General features: G+C 40.0%; 1 protein-coding gene across 2 annotated transcripts in view; it reads left to right on the forward strand.

Annotated features, from left to right (window-relative positions):
* GPC1 (glypican 1) overlaps window positions 1–19,165 on the forward strand; it is a 431,622-nt gene that overhangs the window by 266,049 nt on the left and 146,408 nt on the right. For both annotated transcript variants that reach the window (XM_048863480.2, XM_048863479.2), the window contains exon 2: window positions 621–779. In XM_048863480.2, the coding sequence (XP_048719437.2) occupies window positions 671–779 (109 nt within the window). In that variant the 5' untranslated portion in view covers window positions 621–670. The remainder of the gene's footprint in view (window positions 1–620; window positions 780–19,165) is intronic.

Here is a 19,165-nt window from a genome sequence, read left to right on the forward strand (position 1 = left end):
CATACTGTCAGCTTCAGCGAATTATAAAGTTTCATTTTTAAAAAGAGTAAAGAAGGAGATTTTAAAAGACACAAAGGGGAGTTTGGCACTTAAATGCTATTGACTTTCAAACTCCCCCTGTTTGGTCATGGTAGTAGAAACTTGCTCCAGAATGGGAAGTGAGGTCACGCTGTCTGACTGTTCTGGCTAGGAGCCTCAAACAATTGCTCTAAGAAAAATGAGCTGTTGCCATTTGTTTTCAGTGTGTTAATTCTGAAGTCTGATGACAACAATTTCAATATTATCATTTGATCAGGCACATCCATCTCTTCTGGGGTTCTGGGTAAAGTTTGAGATTCTGGGCAGAGTTTTAATAGAGTGCAATACTATTCCTCTCCTCCACCCCACACACCCTGCTTATGAATTAGAAAATTCCTGTTCAAACACAGAGCATCTGCAATAGCAAAATGGAGTAACTTACATTATTGGCTAAGAAGGCTGACCTAATTCTGCCCTCAGTTATATAATTAAATGAGGGTAGAATTGGATTTGCTATGCGTTGTTTGGATACTTTGAAATTAAGGTCATCTTGGATGAAATCTCTTTTTCAGACCCTTTTTTACTGTTTTTTCTCACTTTAGGGGAACACCTGAGGATCTGCCCGCAGGGCTACACCTGCTGCACCAGTGAGATGGAGGAGAATTTCGCAAAAAAAAGCCAAAGTGAATTTGAAGACATGATGACAGAAGCCAGCCGCTCAGCACAGGTGACCCTAACATCTCAGTACAAAAACTTTGATGGTAAGTAAAGAACATACAGATTACCCCAGTTTTGCTAGTTGCTCTTTAACTGTTGGACTCAGGGGTTTTTGTTTTTGTTTTGTTTTGTTTTTTGCCATCTGGCTCTATCTTTGTGTATTGTGTTCTGTAGCTGTTATTGTGTCATGGCTTTCAATGTGAGTTCTAGCACATGTTGCATTTTCACTAGAGAATTACTTAGAAAATCTGTTTTTATTAAGGACCGTTCAGGAGTCTTACATCCGTATGTAGCTAAGACTGGTATACATAGGCACAGAACTGGCTTTTAAAGACACCCATAACAACATAGAGTATTAACACAGCAGCATAACATCTGAGGTAATTACAAGAAGCTTGGCAACATTACTTGAGCTGTAGGTGAAAATCATGGTGCTAGGGAAGACTCTGATCTGTAGTTAGTTTCCTGAATGAAAAATAGGTTAGCAAGTGTCATTTGCCTTCAGATGCTCGTGACAGAAATTTAATGCAGCACTCACCCTTACAGTGCTGTGGAGAAGTATGGTGTCAGGGATGCAGCATCACTTTCAAAGCACTAAGCAAAGTATATGGCTGGCTGGCTGGCTGCTTCTGTTGCCAGTGGAATCAATTTTGCAGCGCAGGCTGTAAGCTTTGAGGTCTTAAGGCCAGTGGAAATAAGTGGTTTATTGGCAAAATAGAGCTGACCTATGGTTCTGGAACCATATCTATTATCAGCAATACCTATTTTGAAAAAGGCCAGGCATTTAGAATCACAGTCCTCTTACCTTTATCAACGATTGTCATATGGAGCTATAGTTAAAAGCACAGTGTGTGGGAGGGAGGTAATAATGGATAGAAGGGTAAAATTGGAGATTTCAAGAAACACACAGATTTATAGAAATTGGCCTGACCTTCCAAAGCAGATAGCCAAGATTAAGGTCTTTTTCACTGAATAGGAAAAAAACCAAGACAATGCATCTCTACACTGTGCGTTGCAGCTGCATAGTTGAAGTTGACCATAGCAGAGGCTTTCTTTTGAAGTCTGGGATTAATTTGTAATTTTGCCCTGAGAAAAGATTAAAGCCCGGATTTTCCAAAGTGACTAGTGATTTTGTTTGCCCAGTTTGACACTGTAAAAGGGCCTGATTTTCAGAAAGGCTTGAGCACACTTGCTGCCATCTGAAAATCAGGCCCCGTTACAGTACCTTAAGTTGAGCACCCAGATATTGTAATATTCAGTAGCACTTTTGAAAATCATGGCCCATATGCTTACTCTTACCCTCACATCCAGGGCACGTGACTGAACACAATGCCGCATCCTGGAGGTAACTGAGATAGAATTTGGCTCAAAATATTGAGGATTGCACTAACAAACAGATTGCCCAGTAGGCAAACACTTTAATAAACCTAATTTTGTTTTATTGTTGGCTTTAAAAAAACAAAATCAGGGTCCTTCTCTTTCTAAATTTCTGATAGGAGCTACCCAGATGTTCTTTATGATTTGTTTTCCAGTGTTTGAGAAAAATATTCCTTTTATCTCTCTAAGACATACATCTAACATTTTTCTTGGGCCCCCAAGCAGTATCTGTGTTCAAAAAAACAAAGTATTTATCAAACCATAATGTACAAATCATTGCTCTTTTGTGGCAGGCGTAACCTCAGTTGAGCCCTCAGGCCCAGGAAGATGTTTCCTGCTCCCATTACATCTTTTTTAGTTTGCTTAACTACTGCTGCAATCAATATTGGGCTTATGATTTATGCAGGACATGTGATGCAAAAGCGTATTTATGATTTCAGGTTTGAATTTGCCTAGGAGCAAAATTTGACTTTACAACTTCACTGGAAATTTCAGATAGAAGGAGTTGAAGCTGCAGTGGGTTGAGGGGGTTGGGGGGAGATCATTTGCAGAAATGGTGTAGAAACAAATGCATCCTCAACCACTGGGATTGCCAGCTGGTTTACAGTTAACAAAATGTTTTGCACACATGAGAGATGTTATTAAACAGCCTCAAATATAGGCGTTTCTCTTGCTTCAAACTGGAAGTTTATGCTTAGGGCCCTACCAAATTCACAACCATGAAAAAAGCACGATGGACCATGAAATCTGGTCTTTCCCCATGAAATCTGGTCTTTTGTGTGCTTTTGCCCTGAACTACTATACAGATTTCACTGGGCAGACCAGTGTTTCTTAAACTGGGGGTTGTGACCCCAAAAGGGAGTTGCAGAGGGTTGCAAGGTTATTTTAGGGGGTCACAGTATTGCCACCCTCACTTCTGCACTGCTGCCTTCAGAGCTGGGTGGCTGGAGAGTGGCGGCTGCTGACTGAGGGCCCAGCTCTGCAGGCAGCAGCACAGAAGCAAGGGTGGCAATACCACACCATGCATCCTTACTTCTGCATTGCGGCTGGTCGCGGCACTGCCTTTAGAGCTCAGCTCCCAGGAGCAGCCACTGCTCTCCAGCTGCCTAGCTCTGAAGGCAGCATTGCTGCCAGCAGCATCACAGAAGTAAGGGTAGCAGTAACGCAGCCCCGCCCCACGATAACCTTGTGACCGCACCCACAACTCCTTTTCGGGTCAGTACCCCTACAATTACAACACCTTGAAACTTCACATTTAAATAGCTGAAATCATGAAATTTACTATTCTTAAAATCCTATGACTGTGAAATTGACCTAAATGGATTGTGAATTTGTTAGGGCCCAATTTATGCTCGTTCCGGTGCTGGACACAGATATAAATGTCCTTGTAGGTTTTGTTAGATCTACTTTATCAGCCGCTTCCAATACTAATAACTACTAGGTTTTGATAAATTACCTGTTAAGCAGTGGAAAGGCCCTTCGTTGGCTTTGTCCCTTCCTTTGGGAGATATCCCAAAGTATGGTAATAAGTGCTTCCCCCCCCCCCCCCCCCCGGTCATTCAGGTATGGAGTTCTGCAAGATTTCATCTTTTCATCCCTCTTGTTTGATGTGTATCTTTGACCTGTAGGGGAGAGAGAGTGCTGTGTTCTGGCTTGCAGGGTTATCAGTGTGTGCATAACCCTGAGCGCCTCATCTCTTTTTTTGTTATAGGAGGGAAGTATTTGAGGGAATGGGACAGAATAGTGAGTGTAATTTCCCTTGGAATGGGGTACGCTTTGCTAATATTATTTACAGCCTGGAGGTCACGTTATTCACAGATTCTCTCCTGTTAGAATGGCATGTTGGTAGCCTGGAGGCTACCACTTTCCCTTTCTGTTGCAGATTGCTTCACAGGAAATCATGTCTTTGTAATCTCAGTGCTGATCACTGCAATAGCTTTTAGTTGTAAAGGACCCAGAAACTTCATCTAGAAAATGCCCACCTCATTAGTACTGTCCTATATACTGGTGTTCCACAAGGTGCTTTGGGAGCAATTCAGCCTGTTAGTTTTGTCTGTAAAGCCCCAAATGGTCTGACAGCCTCTTATCTGAAAAATCACCTCTGCCCAGTTGCAGGAATTACAATCCACCATGTCACTCTCACTGTCTGCTCCTGGGGCAAACTCTGAAGGTATTTATAGGACAAAAATCAAAATAGTATGTAGGCATGAAATTTGAATTCTAAAAAACATAACTATGGGATTGAACTCTGTTCCTGCAATCCTAAAATTTGATTGTCCTCTGCATATTATTTATCTGAATTCTAGATTCCCAGGGTAGTTTAACTTGATATGGAATGGAGCAATGGACTTTAGAGATGTATATGGCCTACTCAGAGTGTGTTTATAAGGAAGACTAGTTATGGCTCAGTTAGCTTTTTCTTGTGGCTCATTTACCTGCAAATCTTGCCCTGTTTCTGTATTTCAGGTTGTTGAAGGAGAAATTTGAAGATAACTGGGACTGTCTGGGTGGGGGGGATTTGTGGAGATTGAGAAAAATGTCTACATTTCAAACACTTCAAAAGGATATAGATTTTAATCTGAGATTTACCATGCTTTAAAATTGATGTAGTCTGAAGGGCTAGGGGGGAGGGATAAAATGTTGATACCTAAATGGGGGGAAAAAAATCCCCCTACATGGACAAAAAACTGCAAAAAATGTGTAGTGCTCTCTCTGCTGGTTGGAAAGCAGTAGTTAGCCAACAAACTCCCTGAGTCATGCCAACAGCAGTCAACAGCCATTCTATTTGTAAAAGCCTCTTTGGCAAAATTCACAGTTCTTTGTTTCAGAGTAGCAGCCATCTTAGTCTGTATCCACAAAAAGAACAGGAGTACTTGTGGCACCTTAGAGACTAACAAATTTATTAGAGCATAAACTTTTGTGGGCTACAGGAAAAAACGGTTTTTAAATGTTATGATATGTTATCATATCATATCCGGTAGGAGAACACTTCAGCCTTTCTGGCCATTCAGTAAAAGGTTTAAGGGTGACAATTTTGCAGCAGAAAAGCTTCAAAAAACACACTCCAAGGAGAAACTGCTGAGCTTGAATTAATATGCAAACTAGGTTTCAGAGTAACAGCTGTGTTAGTCTGTATTCGCAAAAAGAAAAGGAGGACTTGTGGCACCTTAGAGACTAACCAATTTATTTGAGCATGAGCTTTCGTGAGCTACAGCTCACTTCATCGGATGCATCCGATGAAGTGAGCTGTAGCTCACGAAAGCTCATGCTCAAATAATTTGGTTAGTCTCTAAGGTGCCACAAGTCCTCCTTTTCTTTATGCAAACTAGATACCATTAACTTGGGTTTGAATAGAGACTGGGAGTGGCTGCATCATTACACATACTGAATCTGTTTCCCTAAGTTAAGTATCCTCACACCTTCTTGTCAACTGTCTAAATGGGCCATCTTGATTGTCACTACAATTTTTTTTCTCCTGCTGATAATAGCTCATCTTAACTAACTAGTCTCTCACAGTTTATATGGCAATTTAAAACTTATCTGTATGTATATATATATCTTCTTACTATATGTTCCATTCTATGCATCCGATGAAGTGGGCTGTAGCCCATGAAAGCTTATGCTCTAACAAATTTGTTAGTCGCTATGGTGCCACAAGTACTCCTGTTCTTTTTACTGTTCTTTGTTGTTTCTCCATCACAAATATGGAGTATTTTTAAGAGGTTGAGAAATCTTACATTTTTCAAGATTTCAGATAAAACTTAAAGTTGTTGTTTTTCAAATCAGTTATTGATTAAAACCAATTCTTGGTAAATCTCTGATCCACCTGAAAAAGGCAAATGAAAAGATCTGATAGCATTCTGCTATATATTGATGGTTACATCTTATCTAGAATACATCTCAACTCATTTATACTTCTCATTTTTTTTATATAGGTGATGCTAGCTACTGTAGTTCTGTAACTGCCTGTAGGATAGCTACTCCACCCCTTCATCTAAGAAGCTTTCCCTGGGACTCGCACAGCATATAATTATAGTCTAAACACTGCTGGCATAGATATGTAAAAACAATGAATAAGAGCAAGTGTCAATGGGCAGTGACAGTGAGGGGCTGCAAACAGAAAGGAACAAAGCTGTTCTTATGGTTTTAATCAAAGCTTAATTGTTTCAACCCTAATCTATCTCCCTCTCTCCCTTTTTTAAAAATCACTTTTAAATGGGAGTGAAATATTGTGCCAGTCTTTTCTTCTCAAACACTTCAGTGCAGTTAGCAACACTGCTTGTGTGGCTGTAGACCTTTAGCTGTGAGCCAGGAAATCTTTTTATAATTATTTAGACCTTTTAAGGGAATATCAAAAAGTAAAATTGAAAATCTACATTTTCCTATCACATAGCTGATGTAAACTGACATAAAGTCCAATATTTTTAAGATGCACCAATCACAATTTATTTAACATAAAATTATAGTAGATTACCTACTAGAATATTTGATATACTCTACAAGCTTACATAACTTCAAATATGAGTAGCTGGAGAACAAGTATGTTGTGACACAACGCAACGTACATAATTAAGAACATGACTTTGGAGTTATTTTTAGACAATTACATATTTCTTTTGAAATGAATCATTCTTTTAACTTGTAAAGGTGTGGAGAGTGTTGGAAGTTGTCATGAGACAATGGTTAACCATTTAGGGGATTGCTAAAGTACTGTGTTTTCTGCTATTCTGTCTTATTTTAAGTTTAACCAAATGTTTCTTTGTAAAAGGAATTCACTTATTTTAGGATACAGTCAAAGAGAGGAGTTAGGAGTGTAGCTTAAAGACCGTAAGTACATATTTAAGTGCATTTTATCAAATCAACTTCTGATTTGCTGGAGAAAGTTCTGCTTGTGTGAGCGTCTGTTGTAACAAAACAGATGGACAGAGAGCTGTTCAGCCTGTTTTCCCCCCGCTAAATTTTGGGGTCAAAATCCTGTCCACGACCGGACTTTTGCAAATATTTCCTATCATTCTAACAGGCAGAACGAAAATTCCAGATCTCAACACTGATTAACTTAGAGGCATTTGAATTTTGTGGCTTGAGCCCATCTTTAAGTATAAGATAGGTACACACACAAAGCTTCACTGCGAAACCATCAGAATCGCTATGCATGGAACATGCACTTTGTGTGGGACTATGCCTTGAACTCATGTTCGTTTGGAGACTGCAGCTGATGCTTAGTAGGCAGTGTCTCTCTGGGAGCACATGACACCAGTGCTCTGGAATCTGCACTGGCTGCCTATTGGTGCACAGCTGGGACTTTAGTCTGTTGCTTTTGACCTACAAACCCCTAACTGGCCTAGGACTCCTCTACTTGAGATCTCCAAATTTCACGATGCTGCAGTTGAGATTGCTGGAAGCTCTCAAGCTTGAACCTGGAGCCAAGACAGAGGACTGTGCTTGATTCTGGAACTTGCTTCCCGATTGATCCAAACCAGCCTAAGTTTGCTGAACTTCAGGACATGCTTTGGAAGCCATTTATTTGATTGGGATCTGGAGATGTGCTCTTGGGTGGCTGTACTGTTTTTGTGACTGAACGCTTCCTTATAGTTGGGGCTTGCAGAACTTGAGGTATAGACATATTTTTCTACATACATTAAAAGAATAAATAAATATAACTTTGCCTCAGTGAAACATCTTAAGATTCCTAGAATTGGCGGGAAAAACAGAATTACAACACCAAGAAAACCTTGAGATGTGTGAAAAGTTTACCAACATCTATGGAAAAGTCGAGAGAGAGAGAGAACGTGTATTTTGGTCTGAGATATGATAATACAAACCTTTATGAGCAGGAAAAAACCCAAGAGCTAACAAATTAGCTAAATGTGCTTTTAAGCTTCACCCTGCATTGTTGTAACAGTTAACTACAGTGTATTTGGTAAATGCTCACCGACTTAAAAAACCATGTGCCAAATTTTGCCCTCAGTTACACTTAGAGCAGGGAGACATTTTTCAAGCAAAACTCTTATTAAAAAAAAATATACATTCAATACCCATCTTTGTCAATTTGTATAGATTTTGGCAAATTGTTTCAGTTGAATAAAACCTTTAAAAATATCAAAAAGGCGGTGTTTCATTGTGACTATTTTCAATGAAATGTTTTTACTTTTTGATTTGAAACTACTTTTCCTTTTGAAATTACCTTTAATTGTATTTTTTCAGTCAAAAAGGGAAAAGTTCAGCACTGAAACAAAATGATTTACTATTTGATTCACTAAAATCTTTTGGGGAAAAATAGTTTTGGGGTTCAATTGACAGAGCCAAATTCTGCCCTTGGTCACCTGAGCAGCTTCAGTATGACTGAGAGCAGGATGTGGCTAGTGCATGAGTATGCTTTTGAAAAGGAGCATCAAATGCAATTCTCTGGATTCATCATGATTTTCTATGCTGAGGCAGCTTGTGCAAAACAGCTTGAACCCGACAAGAAAAGGGAGTTGTCCTGAAGAGGTGGCAAAACTGGGGCATATGGAAAAAGAAACAACAAAATGCACAACAAAAGACCCTTTTTTATTCCTCTCAGAAGTGAGGTGAAAGGAGCCATCAGTGGCTTTGCTGTTTGTTTCTGATACAGAACCACCTTAAGAAAACACAAACAACTGGGAATGATTTATGATGGTCCTGCTGCTGCTGTCTGCAGATTTGTTTCATGTACAGTATTGGGCATCTCACTTGGTATTTATGGTTTTAGTGGAATGGGGTGGGGTACCTATCAAAAGTGCATTCCAGAACATGAAGAGATGACGCCTCACAGGTAGCTGCCTCGGGAAGTGAATGCTTATATTCACCTATAACAGTTTTAGCACCTGGCGTTTTCTTTCTCCTTACGGCTTGTTCTCTTCACATTGAAGCTGCAAACATCCATTGTATGCTGAAGGGTATGTTTTAGTGTGCATGCAGCAGTTTACTTTAAAGAATGACACAAGCACAATATTCTTTCCTATAAAACAGGAGTGGGGGGGAGTGCTGACTGGATGAGAAAGCACACTGCTTTTGGGTGCCGTGTACAAGGACTAACAGACCCAAAAGCGAAGGTATTATGAGCTGCTTGTTCATGCTTATGATACATAGATTTATGTAGGAAAGGTAAAGCATATGTCTCAGTTACAGCATATGCAATAAAACAACAGATGTTACCATCTTTTGTCGTCCCGTCCCCACCCAAAAAACCCCCTCTATTCTAAAAAGAAAAGGAGTACTTGTGGCACCTTAGAGACTAACCAATTTATTTGAGCATAAGCTTTTGTGAGTGAGCTGTAGCTCACGAAAGCTTATGCTCAGATAAATTGGTTAGTCTCTAAGGTGCCACAAGTACTCCTTTTCTTTTTGCAAATACAGACTAACATGGCTGTTACTCTGAAACCTCTCTTCTAAGTGCTTAAATAACAGTGAAATGCACATCTGTTTTGGGACATGAAAGAAATCACCTGCTTCTCTGAGACATTGGATGGTACAGAATAATTTACCAAGAAGTTAGTGATGTCCTGACAGTCATTTTAGAAGACAGTGTTGATGGGTTTTATTTTTAATGTGTAGGGCCTAATGCATGGTTTTCTGAAAACCTCCAGTTTCACAGAATATACAGTCAATCAGTCTAGCTTTTATAATAAATGCTGGATGTCACCATCAGTGATGGAAGAACCATTATGCTGAGTGCAGTTGTGTTCACATGGCCGGATTGAGATCAAAACAATGAAATGAGAGACGAATAGATGACATTTTTCTGTATGGCTTTTCAGAGGAGCCTAGTATATGAACCAACATACAGTGAGCCAATGAAACTTAAATAATTTTCAATTGGAACAGCTCCCATCCTTCAGCCTTCTTACACTCTGGTTTTTCTCAGAAAAGTAAAGAAGTAGAATTTCTTCAGGCAGTTCTGTTGCAATGACATTTATGCTGTATGAGCCAAATCCCGAGAAGGTCTGCATGTACAACTCAGTCCTTCTCCAGATTCATCTTTCTGTTTTCATCTTTCCGGATTTCATCTTTCAGCTGAAGTTCTAATTTAGCTGTCTTCCTGGTTCCAAAAACTGGGCATGAGAGGTGATGTGCCACCTGGGTTCCTGGCACATATAGTAAAGTTGAAACTATAGTACCAGAAAATATGGCAAGTTTCTGCATAGCAGATTACATTTGATTTTTTGTAGGGTGTTCATGTATTTTCTCTCATTCAGGGCGATATAGGTTCTTTTCTCTGCAAAAATTATGCTCATTACAAGCAGTTGTTTTTATATTTTATTATTATTATTTATTATTTTATTTATTGTGTTAGAAGCAAGTAGGTGCCTGGACTAAGATCAGGGCTCCATTGTACATACAGATACTGAGAGACCATCCCTGGTGCAGGGCTGTTTCACTGCTGTGTAGACTTCCAGGCTTAGGTTGGAGCAGGGTGGGAGGATCCCAGGGCTCCAGCCTGAGCCTGGAAATGTAAACAGCAATGAAACCTGCCCTGCAGCCCAAGCCCTGTGAACCCACGTAAGCTGGCACAGGCCATTTGTGGGTTTTTCTTTACTGTATAACATCCAGTAAATGGACAAGCCAGACTAGGGGCAGAAAGGGAAACAGACCTGAAGTGACTTGTTTGACGTCACACACTAAGTTAGTGATAGAGCTGGGAATAGCACCCAAGTCCCGTGGCTTCCAGTCTAGGCCCTCTCTACTATACCACACCTCTTTCTTTTCCAAAACTTGCAAAGATCCTGCTTATCGAGGTATGCCCCTTTAAGAGTACAGGCTATAAAATATCATCCCATTCCTTACTGGCTTTGCTAATTCAGACTTGTATTACAGAGAGGAAGAGACAGTCCCACTCCCTAAGATGGGGAAATACACCATTTGGCTGTGGTACCACTTTTGTGTAAGGCCTTCCGAACAGGAGAACTGATGAAGTCTGCAAACCTGTTATACAAACTGAGGGTACAGTACAACAAAGACTTTCCTTACAAGAGGTGGCTGTGGCCGTGTCTTGTGGCCAAATTTTCTGGCATGCAGAACATCACAAACACCGGCAAAGTCAATGGGAGCTCCAGGTGCTCAGGACCTTTGAGGATCAAGCTAATGGTTGAGGTACCCACACCAGAAGTTAAGTAATGCTTTGTCAGTTTTTTGGTGGAAAGAGTCCTTTACGTTCACCACAATGTAACATGGAAAACATGGAATGAGAAGTAGTAGTAGGAGGGAAGTAAAGCATCTGTAATCAACTAACATGGCTTCTTGGCTTAAAAAACACAGCTAGTGCAATATATTCTGTCCTGGGTCTTTCCTGGAACTGGACTGCTGCTGTCCTGGGCTATTTGGGGGCCTAATTTTGGTTCTGTCTTGTATTTGCTGAAAATGACCCATTACAATAACACACGCCATTTATCTGACCGCTCATGACTATTTGAAAAAGTGATCACTGGTATAATACGTCTTTGGTAAAGCTATGGGTTAGCCACGACAGCACTGGTACAATGTTTGTTCCACAGTCTGGAGAATGGAGACTAGAACTGTTGACTTGAGTCAACAAAGCATTTAAACATGTGCTTCTGATTAAACCCATGCTTACATGCTTTGCTGAAGTGGAGTCACAGAAAGGATACACAAAAATATTTTGGGGGTATCTGAAATATAAAATATAACTCAGTATTCAGTAGAAGGGACTAATTCAACTACATTAGCTTTATTTCAGAGGCTACAAACCTTACACGGCAGTAAAGACTTCTGACTCGTAATCTATTGATAGACTTCATGATCTACCCTTAAGTGGGATAGAGGGCTCTGTATTGTTCAACAGTGGCCCTGGCTAATTAACGAAAAGTAGCAAGAGTATCAGAACACAGTGTCACCCAGACCTTGACCAGAAGGATGGCGCCTTTGTATGTAGAGGGATAAACGTTCTGTTAAGGATATGGAAGACCCCACTCTTCACTAGTGGAAAGAAATAAGGATTTCTTATTTCTCCTCTGAAACTACTTTAATGGTTTTTGAAGCTTTAGTTTAACGTGCATTGTTTTGCCTTTGCTGTAACCACTTTTCCAACTCTAATGCATGCATTTCAGCATTGATTATTTCCTCTGCTGCTTAAAACAACAGTAGACAAAATCTCCTTCAGTGGCTTCTAAAGGATAGTCTTTAAGGAGATTGGACAAAAGAGGAAAAAGATCATATCGTGAGCAATGAAAACTGTTCACAGGTTGTTTTGGATAAGAATTAAGACTGTGGTGTTTTAAGGTACCCAAGGAGTTAGGTGCGCAACTTGCATTGAAATTCATAGGGTTTGGGCACTTAACTTCCTGAGGCTCAACTGAAGATTACAGCTGAAAATAGTGCATACGTTAAACCTTATTTTAGGGATCTGGTAGGAGGAGAATGAACCCATTAGTTTGGCTTTAGAAGAGCATGGAAATCCAAGGATATGTGATGAGTTAAGTTGTGATCTGGAGCTCTTTTAAAATATAAGTGAAGATCTACCATTTTAAGGAGAACTCTGAAACAATAGGGAAACAAAATCCTTGTGACTATTTTAGGCCTTTAACCTTTTGTTTTGATTTCCATTAGTGTCTTGCAAGTAATGCATCACTAAGCATCTCATGAATGTCTGTCTCTGCTTGACTGTATTTCAAGCTGTATACCAGTAATCAAAAAAAGCTGGACAGCTGCAAACCAGGGGTCATACCATCCATTAATGAAGGTGCCGGGAAGTAATGTTTGTTACACTGTAACATTAATATCGGGTCTGAATTCAACTTCTAAAATGCTGGAGATAATGGAGTTGTTTCTGATGGCCCCAATGATATAGTGATTTGCTTTTAAAGCATAAAGCCCTGTTCCAATGTCACAAAAATGAATACGTTGGCCCTTGAGGAGTAGTGAATGCCTATAAACACATTGTGCTGCCGCATATACTCAACTTGTCACAGGGGACATGGCCAGTATTTAGTCCCACTGGAAAAGGAGCACTGCGTTCTTCAGCTACTCCAGCTCCATCTGTCCATACCCATGTCGGGTTCCCTGACTCACTTCTCATCCCATCACTCAGCAGTTTAGTAAGGAGATTAGACAAGAAGACACGAACATGCCAATGTGCCTTCCAGTCTATGCTCAGGTTCGCTTGCTTGGGAAACTCTCAAGAAACAAGAGGGGTGGAATTGTCCCTAGTGGGTAATACTCCAATCACTGAATCCTTTTCCGTCTGGGTGACTAGGGTGGGACAGATCATTTTACCAAGCTGAAGAAAGACCTGGTCCTTGCCCCAAGAATCTTACACTTTAAAATCACCTGGTGACAATACTGTTCAAAAGCACAGGTTGAATTAATAAGCTTTAAATAGGGTTTCTGTCTGGTGTTAATTATCTGCATAATGCTTGGTGTTGCAGCATTGAAAGGACAAAGTTAACTGTATGGAAGGATTTGAATGAAGAGAAGGGTCACAGATCGAGAAGCAGAGACCCCCAAGGACAGAACAGAAGGTGTGAAGTTGAGTGGGAGGGGCTTACAAATGGGGCATTCAGAATTATTTGTATACCCCTCCCCCACTACCCTGTCTGTTCTTATGGATATCCTAATTCAATGATGTAGAAGTAAATAAAATAAAAGCTACAAGAATTGTTAACACTGGACTCATTTTTACCCTAGCCCAGGAAGATTGTGGCTCTTTTCAAATCTCAAATTAGTTCAGTAACATTTATGAGACCCTGTTTGAAAGATGTTTTGTTTTCTGTGGAGCTATTTTTTTTTTTTACCTGCTTTTAAACACCACTTAATTCACTGGAGAAAATACTGTCAAGTACTATTAAGCTTTTACTCCCATTTCCTACCCAGGTATGAGTCTCTGAAGCTCATTCTAAGAGGTCTTTAGGACTGGGGCTTCCAACAGGTATCTTCCCCATGCTAACTCAGAATATTACCCGCAGGCACTAGGCCAACTCTAAGGGTTTATTTTTCTCTAAACAATAAATATTACTACATACAAAAAAACTACATTAAAAGAACCTTGTTTGCAAAGTCAAGCACTCAAAAGTTATGAATTCCAGAATTCAGGTTGCCTGAGCAACCTTAATTTGCCCCCCTTGTAGATATGCATTATGATACCATCTTTAATTACATGATTACATACTGTTTTTTCCACAGGACCCCTGTAACCTTAATTCAGGTATTTCCTACCTTTTGAGTGCTGGACTTTGCAACTTTAACTCTTTTAACATAGTTTTTTGTGGGTTATTTCCTAGGGTTTTATAAAAACAAATGGAAAAAATGATGTTCTGTCATGTTGGCATCATATTGACATCCACATAGTTAATCATCCGCGGCGGAGTCTTTAAATATTCTCCACAGATCTCTGCCACTTGAGCTTGCAGGGTAACTGATAGCAACAGGTCGTGTGGACCAGCACTAGAAAGAGAAGAGACACATTTTGCTGGTGGGTATCACAGATATCTGCTGTGAACAGAGGTGAGACTCTGGAATCTTGGGTTACATTCCAGGCTATGGAGGAAAGTGTGCTGTAGTGGTCACAGACTCTTCTGCCCATTTTCCCCAAAGTTTTCTGCCCTATCCCCTCCAACCTGTCCCGGTCCTGTTTCTTCCTCATCCTGATCCCACTCTCCCCTCTCTCTCCTCCCACCCCCCGGCTCCTTGTTCTGCTAGTCCCACCCTTCCATTCCCCATTCAGTCATCAGTCCTGGTCTCTTTGTCCAGCCAATCCCAGTCTCCCTCCCACCTCAGATTCCAGCTTCTCCTCACATCTCCCACTTAGTGTTTCTCTCTTCCCACCCAATCTGCAGTCCCAGTCTCACCAGATTCCTTGTCCCAATCTGCTCTTCCCATCTCCTGGTCCCGCTTTTGTCCACTCTGCATTCAAGTCAAGCAGGCTCCTCTTCTATGCTGCCTGGGCACCAGCACAGAAGTAATTGAGGGTATGTCTACTCTGCAGTGTAATCCCAGGGTTGGTAGAACTTAAGTTAGCAGATCTGGGGTTTGTTATTGTAGGGTTTGAGCATCTACACTCAGTTGTAACCCCAGGTTAGAAATATTTTAATCCTGGGTTCCAGCCTGAGACTTCAGCATCTACACTGCATTATGTGGGCCAAAGTCCAGCCACACATATCCCTGACTTCCTAGCATACTCCCAAAATATGGCTGCTCTAGCCCTTTGTTCATGCTGCTGTGTGGTAAAACTTGACTGTCCAGAGGATAAAAGAAATTTGGCCTGTGGGATATTTTTGTCAGACGCCCAGAGCATGAGTCCAGTGGGGCTGCATCTACACTGCAAAAGCAATAGGACTTGAGCCCTAAGTGCATGCCAGCCAGGTCTGGACAGCAGCCAGGAGCTACAATTACAGAGAAAGTCCACCTTACCACTGTAATCATGGGAGATGACGGATGCTCAGTTCTATAGAGATGGTGCATGTACCATCTGGTCATCACTAGAGCTGTGAGAAGCTTAAGCATGGTCAGGGAAGATGCAATCTTCAAAGATTTTATCTGTTAAACTCTAGCAAGTCTCTGCTGAGCATATGCAGTCTGAAATTCTCCAAAGGCTTATAATTTGGACAAATCTGTGCAATTTTTTTAGAGGAATAACAAAAGCCACAGGCCACCTTCCTGTCAAATTTCAGGTCCCTGGTTCAAAACATCAGGGCTGTAGAGCTTCTTAAAGAAAAGGTCACCAGAATTTTTGAGGATTCCAAAATGTAAATTTCTCTAGTTTTGTTCTCGGAAATAGCTGAACTATTTTGATGAAAACTTTCCAAAAAATTCACCCTGAGGCAGACACCCAGCATGGAAAATTGCAGCCCAAATGGTTGACAAAGTTAAAAACAACTGCAAAAATGTTTTACAATCGGAAGTGGTAGGTAATCTCACTACTAGGTGGTGCAGCCAGTCCTGGCCATAATATAATTACTGCAGCAGAATGCTCACTGAGTTCTCTGGTTTACTAATCAGTACCTGCATCAAGCTCCATTGGTTAAATGAAACTTTTAAAAACCTTGAAATTCACTCTATTGTGGAACGAACTCTCTTGCTGTCTAGAGGTGGGAAAATGACACGTTCTTTAGGCTGTAAATGTTTTGGGGCAGGGTTAATCTTTTTATGAGTTTATCTACACATGAAAATTAATCCAGAATGAGGTGTGTAAACATAGAGTGGCTTAACTATTCTTGATTAATTTCCAAAGTGGATTAAGATCATTCAGAATATTTTTGATTAATTCCATGTGTGGATGCTGTTACTCCAGAATAAGAGCATCCGCTCAGGGAATCAGAAATGACTGTTCCAGAATAACTCCCCATGTAGATGATCCCTCTTCTGTGGTGGTTCTGTGTCTTACTGAAATGTGACTGGCTGGTAGGTGCTATAATAATAGCAGAAGAACTGGGTTTTTTTGTTTGTTTTCAATCAATGCAAAAATTCAGCTGGATTGATTTAGACCAAAGTGCAATCAACAAACAATTTACTTTTCCTATAATTCCTCCTCAAGTTTGATAGGTATTTGTCCTCCACAGAAATGCATAATTACCTTTATGAATTCTAAAAATTAATACACAGAAAGTCTTCAGTTGATTATCAGAGGTCCCATGAAGGTTGGCTGTTTCATTACTGGAAGTTTAAGTGAGCTATAAATATGTTTTATGTCTTTTATAAGTTCAGAGTGCCATGAAATATAATTAAAAGATTCTGGGCAGTGCAACCATAGGAACAACACAGGATATAAACATTTGACCTTTCTTACCTTTGGTCACCAGTGAGCAATTGCTCTGTAATTTTTCTGCCTACATTACTTACTGTTTTGGCTTTAATACAAGAAGAAAATGCCAACTGAAAACACTGAATGAGCATTCATCCTTCAAAATTCCATACCTCTTTCATCTTGAATTCTTTAAGTAGTTTTCTTTCTTTAGAAGTTGCAGTGAAAAATACAAAGGTATTAAGAACCCAGCAATTACCTTTAATTACATGGGCAACTTAGTCATGAACAAGAAGGCTATACTTGGACTGTATTTGTTATTTCCCTTTTGTTTCTAAAAACAAAAATGGAAATAAAAAAAAGTTTAAATAGCTGAAATGCAGTTTGTCTGAAACAATTCTGTTTTATTTTAGCCAAAGAGGACCCATGTCAAATATAAAAAGTGCAGTGACATAAGAAGTGAACAATCCTTCTTTCAGTAACCTTGTTCTTGCTGTCTGTCAGCCACTGGATTAACACTTATAGCCTTTTTATAAAATTAGGCAAAATTCTTACATCAATAGAAAACTTCGGTTTCTATTGATGTAAGAGACAGAGCTTGGTCGATTATTTTTCATGTTTGCACACAATAATAAAGCTGAGACACTGTGTAGTTCAGGGAAAATTGGGTGCACTACATCAGACTGTAAAATTGCAGCTCCCAGAACGTAAGAAAATAAAACAAACAAATGTAAAACAGAGGAAAGAAGCTAGTGGTCAACTGAGCTAAAGCAAAAGAGTTTATAAAAAAAGCTCTATTGTTTGAGTTAGTAGTTAGTTCTAAACCCCCCTATTGACTTCTAAATCCTAATTTTAAAGGGCATCTAGGTCTGCGTGCATTACAGTAAGATGTTACATCTGTTATATATGTTCACTCGTGGCCATTCTCTGTAGCCATTGTGACAATCTGACAGGTTATCTAACCAAATCCAAGGTTTGGTATGGTCAGTGCCATATAATCAGTGACGTTGGTAGAAACTCCTAAAAAGGCTGAAACTGTAGGTATAGTGGGAGTCAAAAATTTAGACTGGAAGACTCTGAAGCCATCACACACGGAAGTCCATAAGTCCATGGCCTTCTGTAATTCCAAAGGCCAAAAGAAAAATCCAGGCAAGCACAGATCATTGAAATACTGGCTTTAAGTGAACACAGTGACATCTAAATAGCCGTACTTCAAGAGTATAAATGAATCTAGAACTGAATACTAGTCATTTTTAGAATCTATCTCCAAGTGAATGGCATTAGAGAGTATTGTTGTAACAAAGATGTGGAAGACACTGCTTCACAATGTCAGAGGCTAATACTGGGGGTAAATTTATAAGACCGTTAGTACTGCCAGCTGTCCCAATGACAATTGTACTGGTAACCAGTTCTCTCAACTTCAGGTTGCAAGATGACCGTATGCAGATGTCCAGAAGCAATTTACTCCCAGGCTACAGAATTGCATATGGCCAGGTGTATTGTGCTTTTCGCTTTTCTCTATTCTCTGAAGTATAAGGAATAGGTTACTGCTACAGAGAGAGTAATGAAGCAGATTGATCAAGAGTCTGATCAGGCATAGCAACTCCTATATTTTATAACCTTTCTGCCCTTACTTGTAAATAGAGAGATACAGCATTGTTTTGATTATCCTTTTTATATAGCAGAAAAAAGTCATTTTGTTTACTTAAATAGGAAAATTTATTTGTAAGGACCTGCTACAAAGTCCATTGGAGTCGGTGGAAGAATTCCCATTTACTTCAATGGCTGTTGTATTGGGCCCTAAATGAATAGCTGAAAAACAGCTTTGACTTATTCCTTCTGGTTTATGAAGCAGTGGATTTTAATTTTCTGTCCATCCTGCCCATCACAGCTGAAATTTATACATTATGCGGGCACCTAGTTTACAGCTCAGAAGGAAGCTTGGTGAAAAGTGACTCTTCTTTGTATTGAGAGGTCAGTTAACCTAAACAAATATATGTATAATCACCCCTCCGATACTGCACCCTACGCACACACACATCCATCTACAATTCAGACTCTGTAGGAAGGAACTGGGAACCAGCAGCCACAAAGAAGCTGCCTGATCAGCAGTGGTAGTGTGAGGACAGCTATGGAATAGATTGAGATTTGTAGTCGGAGATGGCCTTGTGACCAGGAATAGCCCCTTTCAAGGAATAATGAATGGCAGCAGCATGTCAGTGGGCAGTTTTTCCCTTTCAGAAGGCTACGATAATTAATTTTCCTTAAAAGGACTAAAAAGATTGGAATCTGTGCTGTCACAAAAATTGCGTCCTTCTGTTGTGCAATGTATTTCAAAAG

The sequence above is a fragment of the Caretta caretta genome, chromosome 9, assembly GCF_965140235.1.
Source record: "Caretta caretta isolate rCarCar2 chromosome 9, rCarCar1.hap1, whole genome shotgun sequence".
Lineage (NCBI taxonomy): Eukaryota > Metazoa > Chordata > Testudines > Cheloniidae > Caretta > Caretta caretta.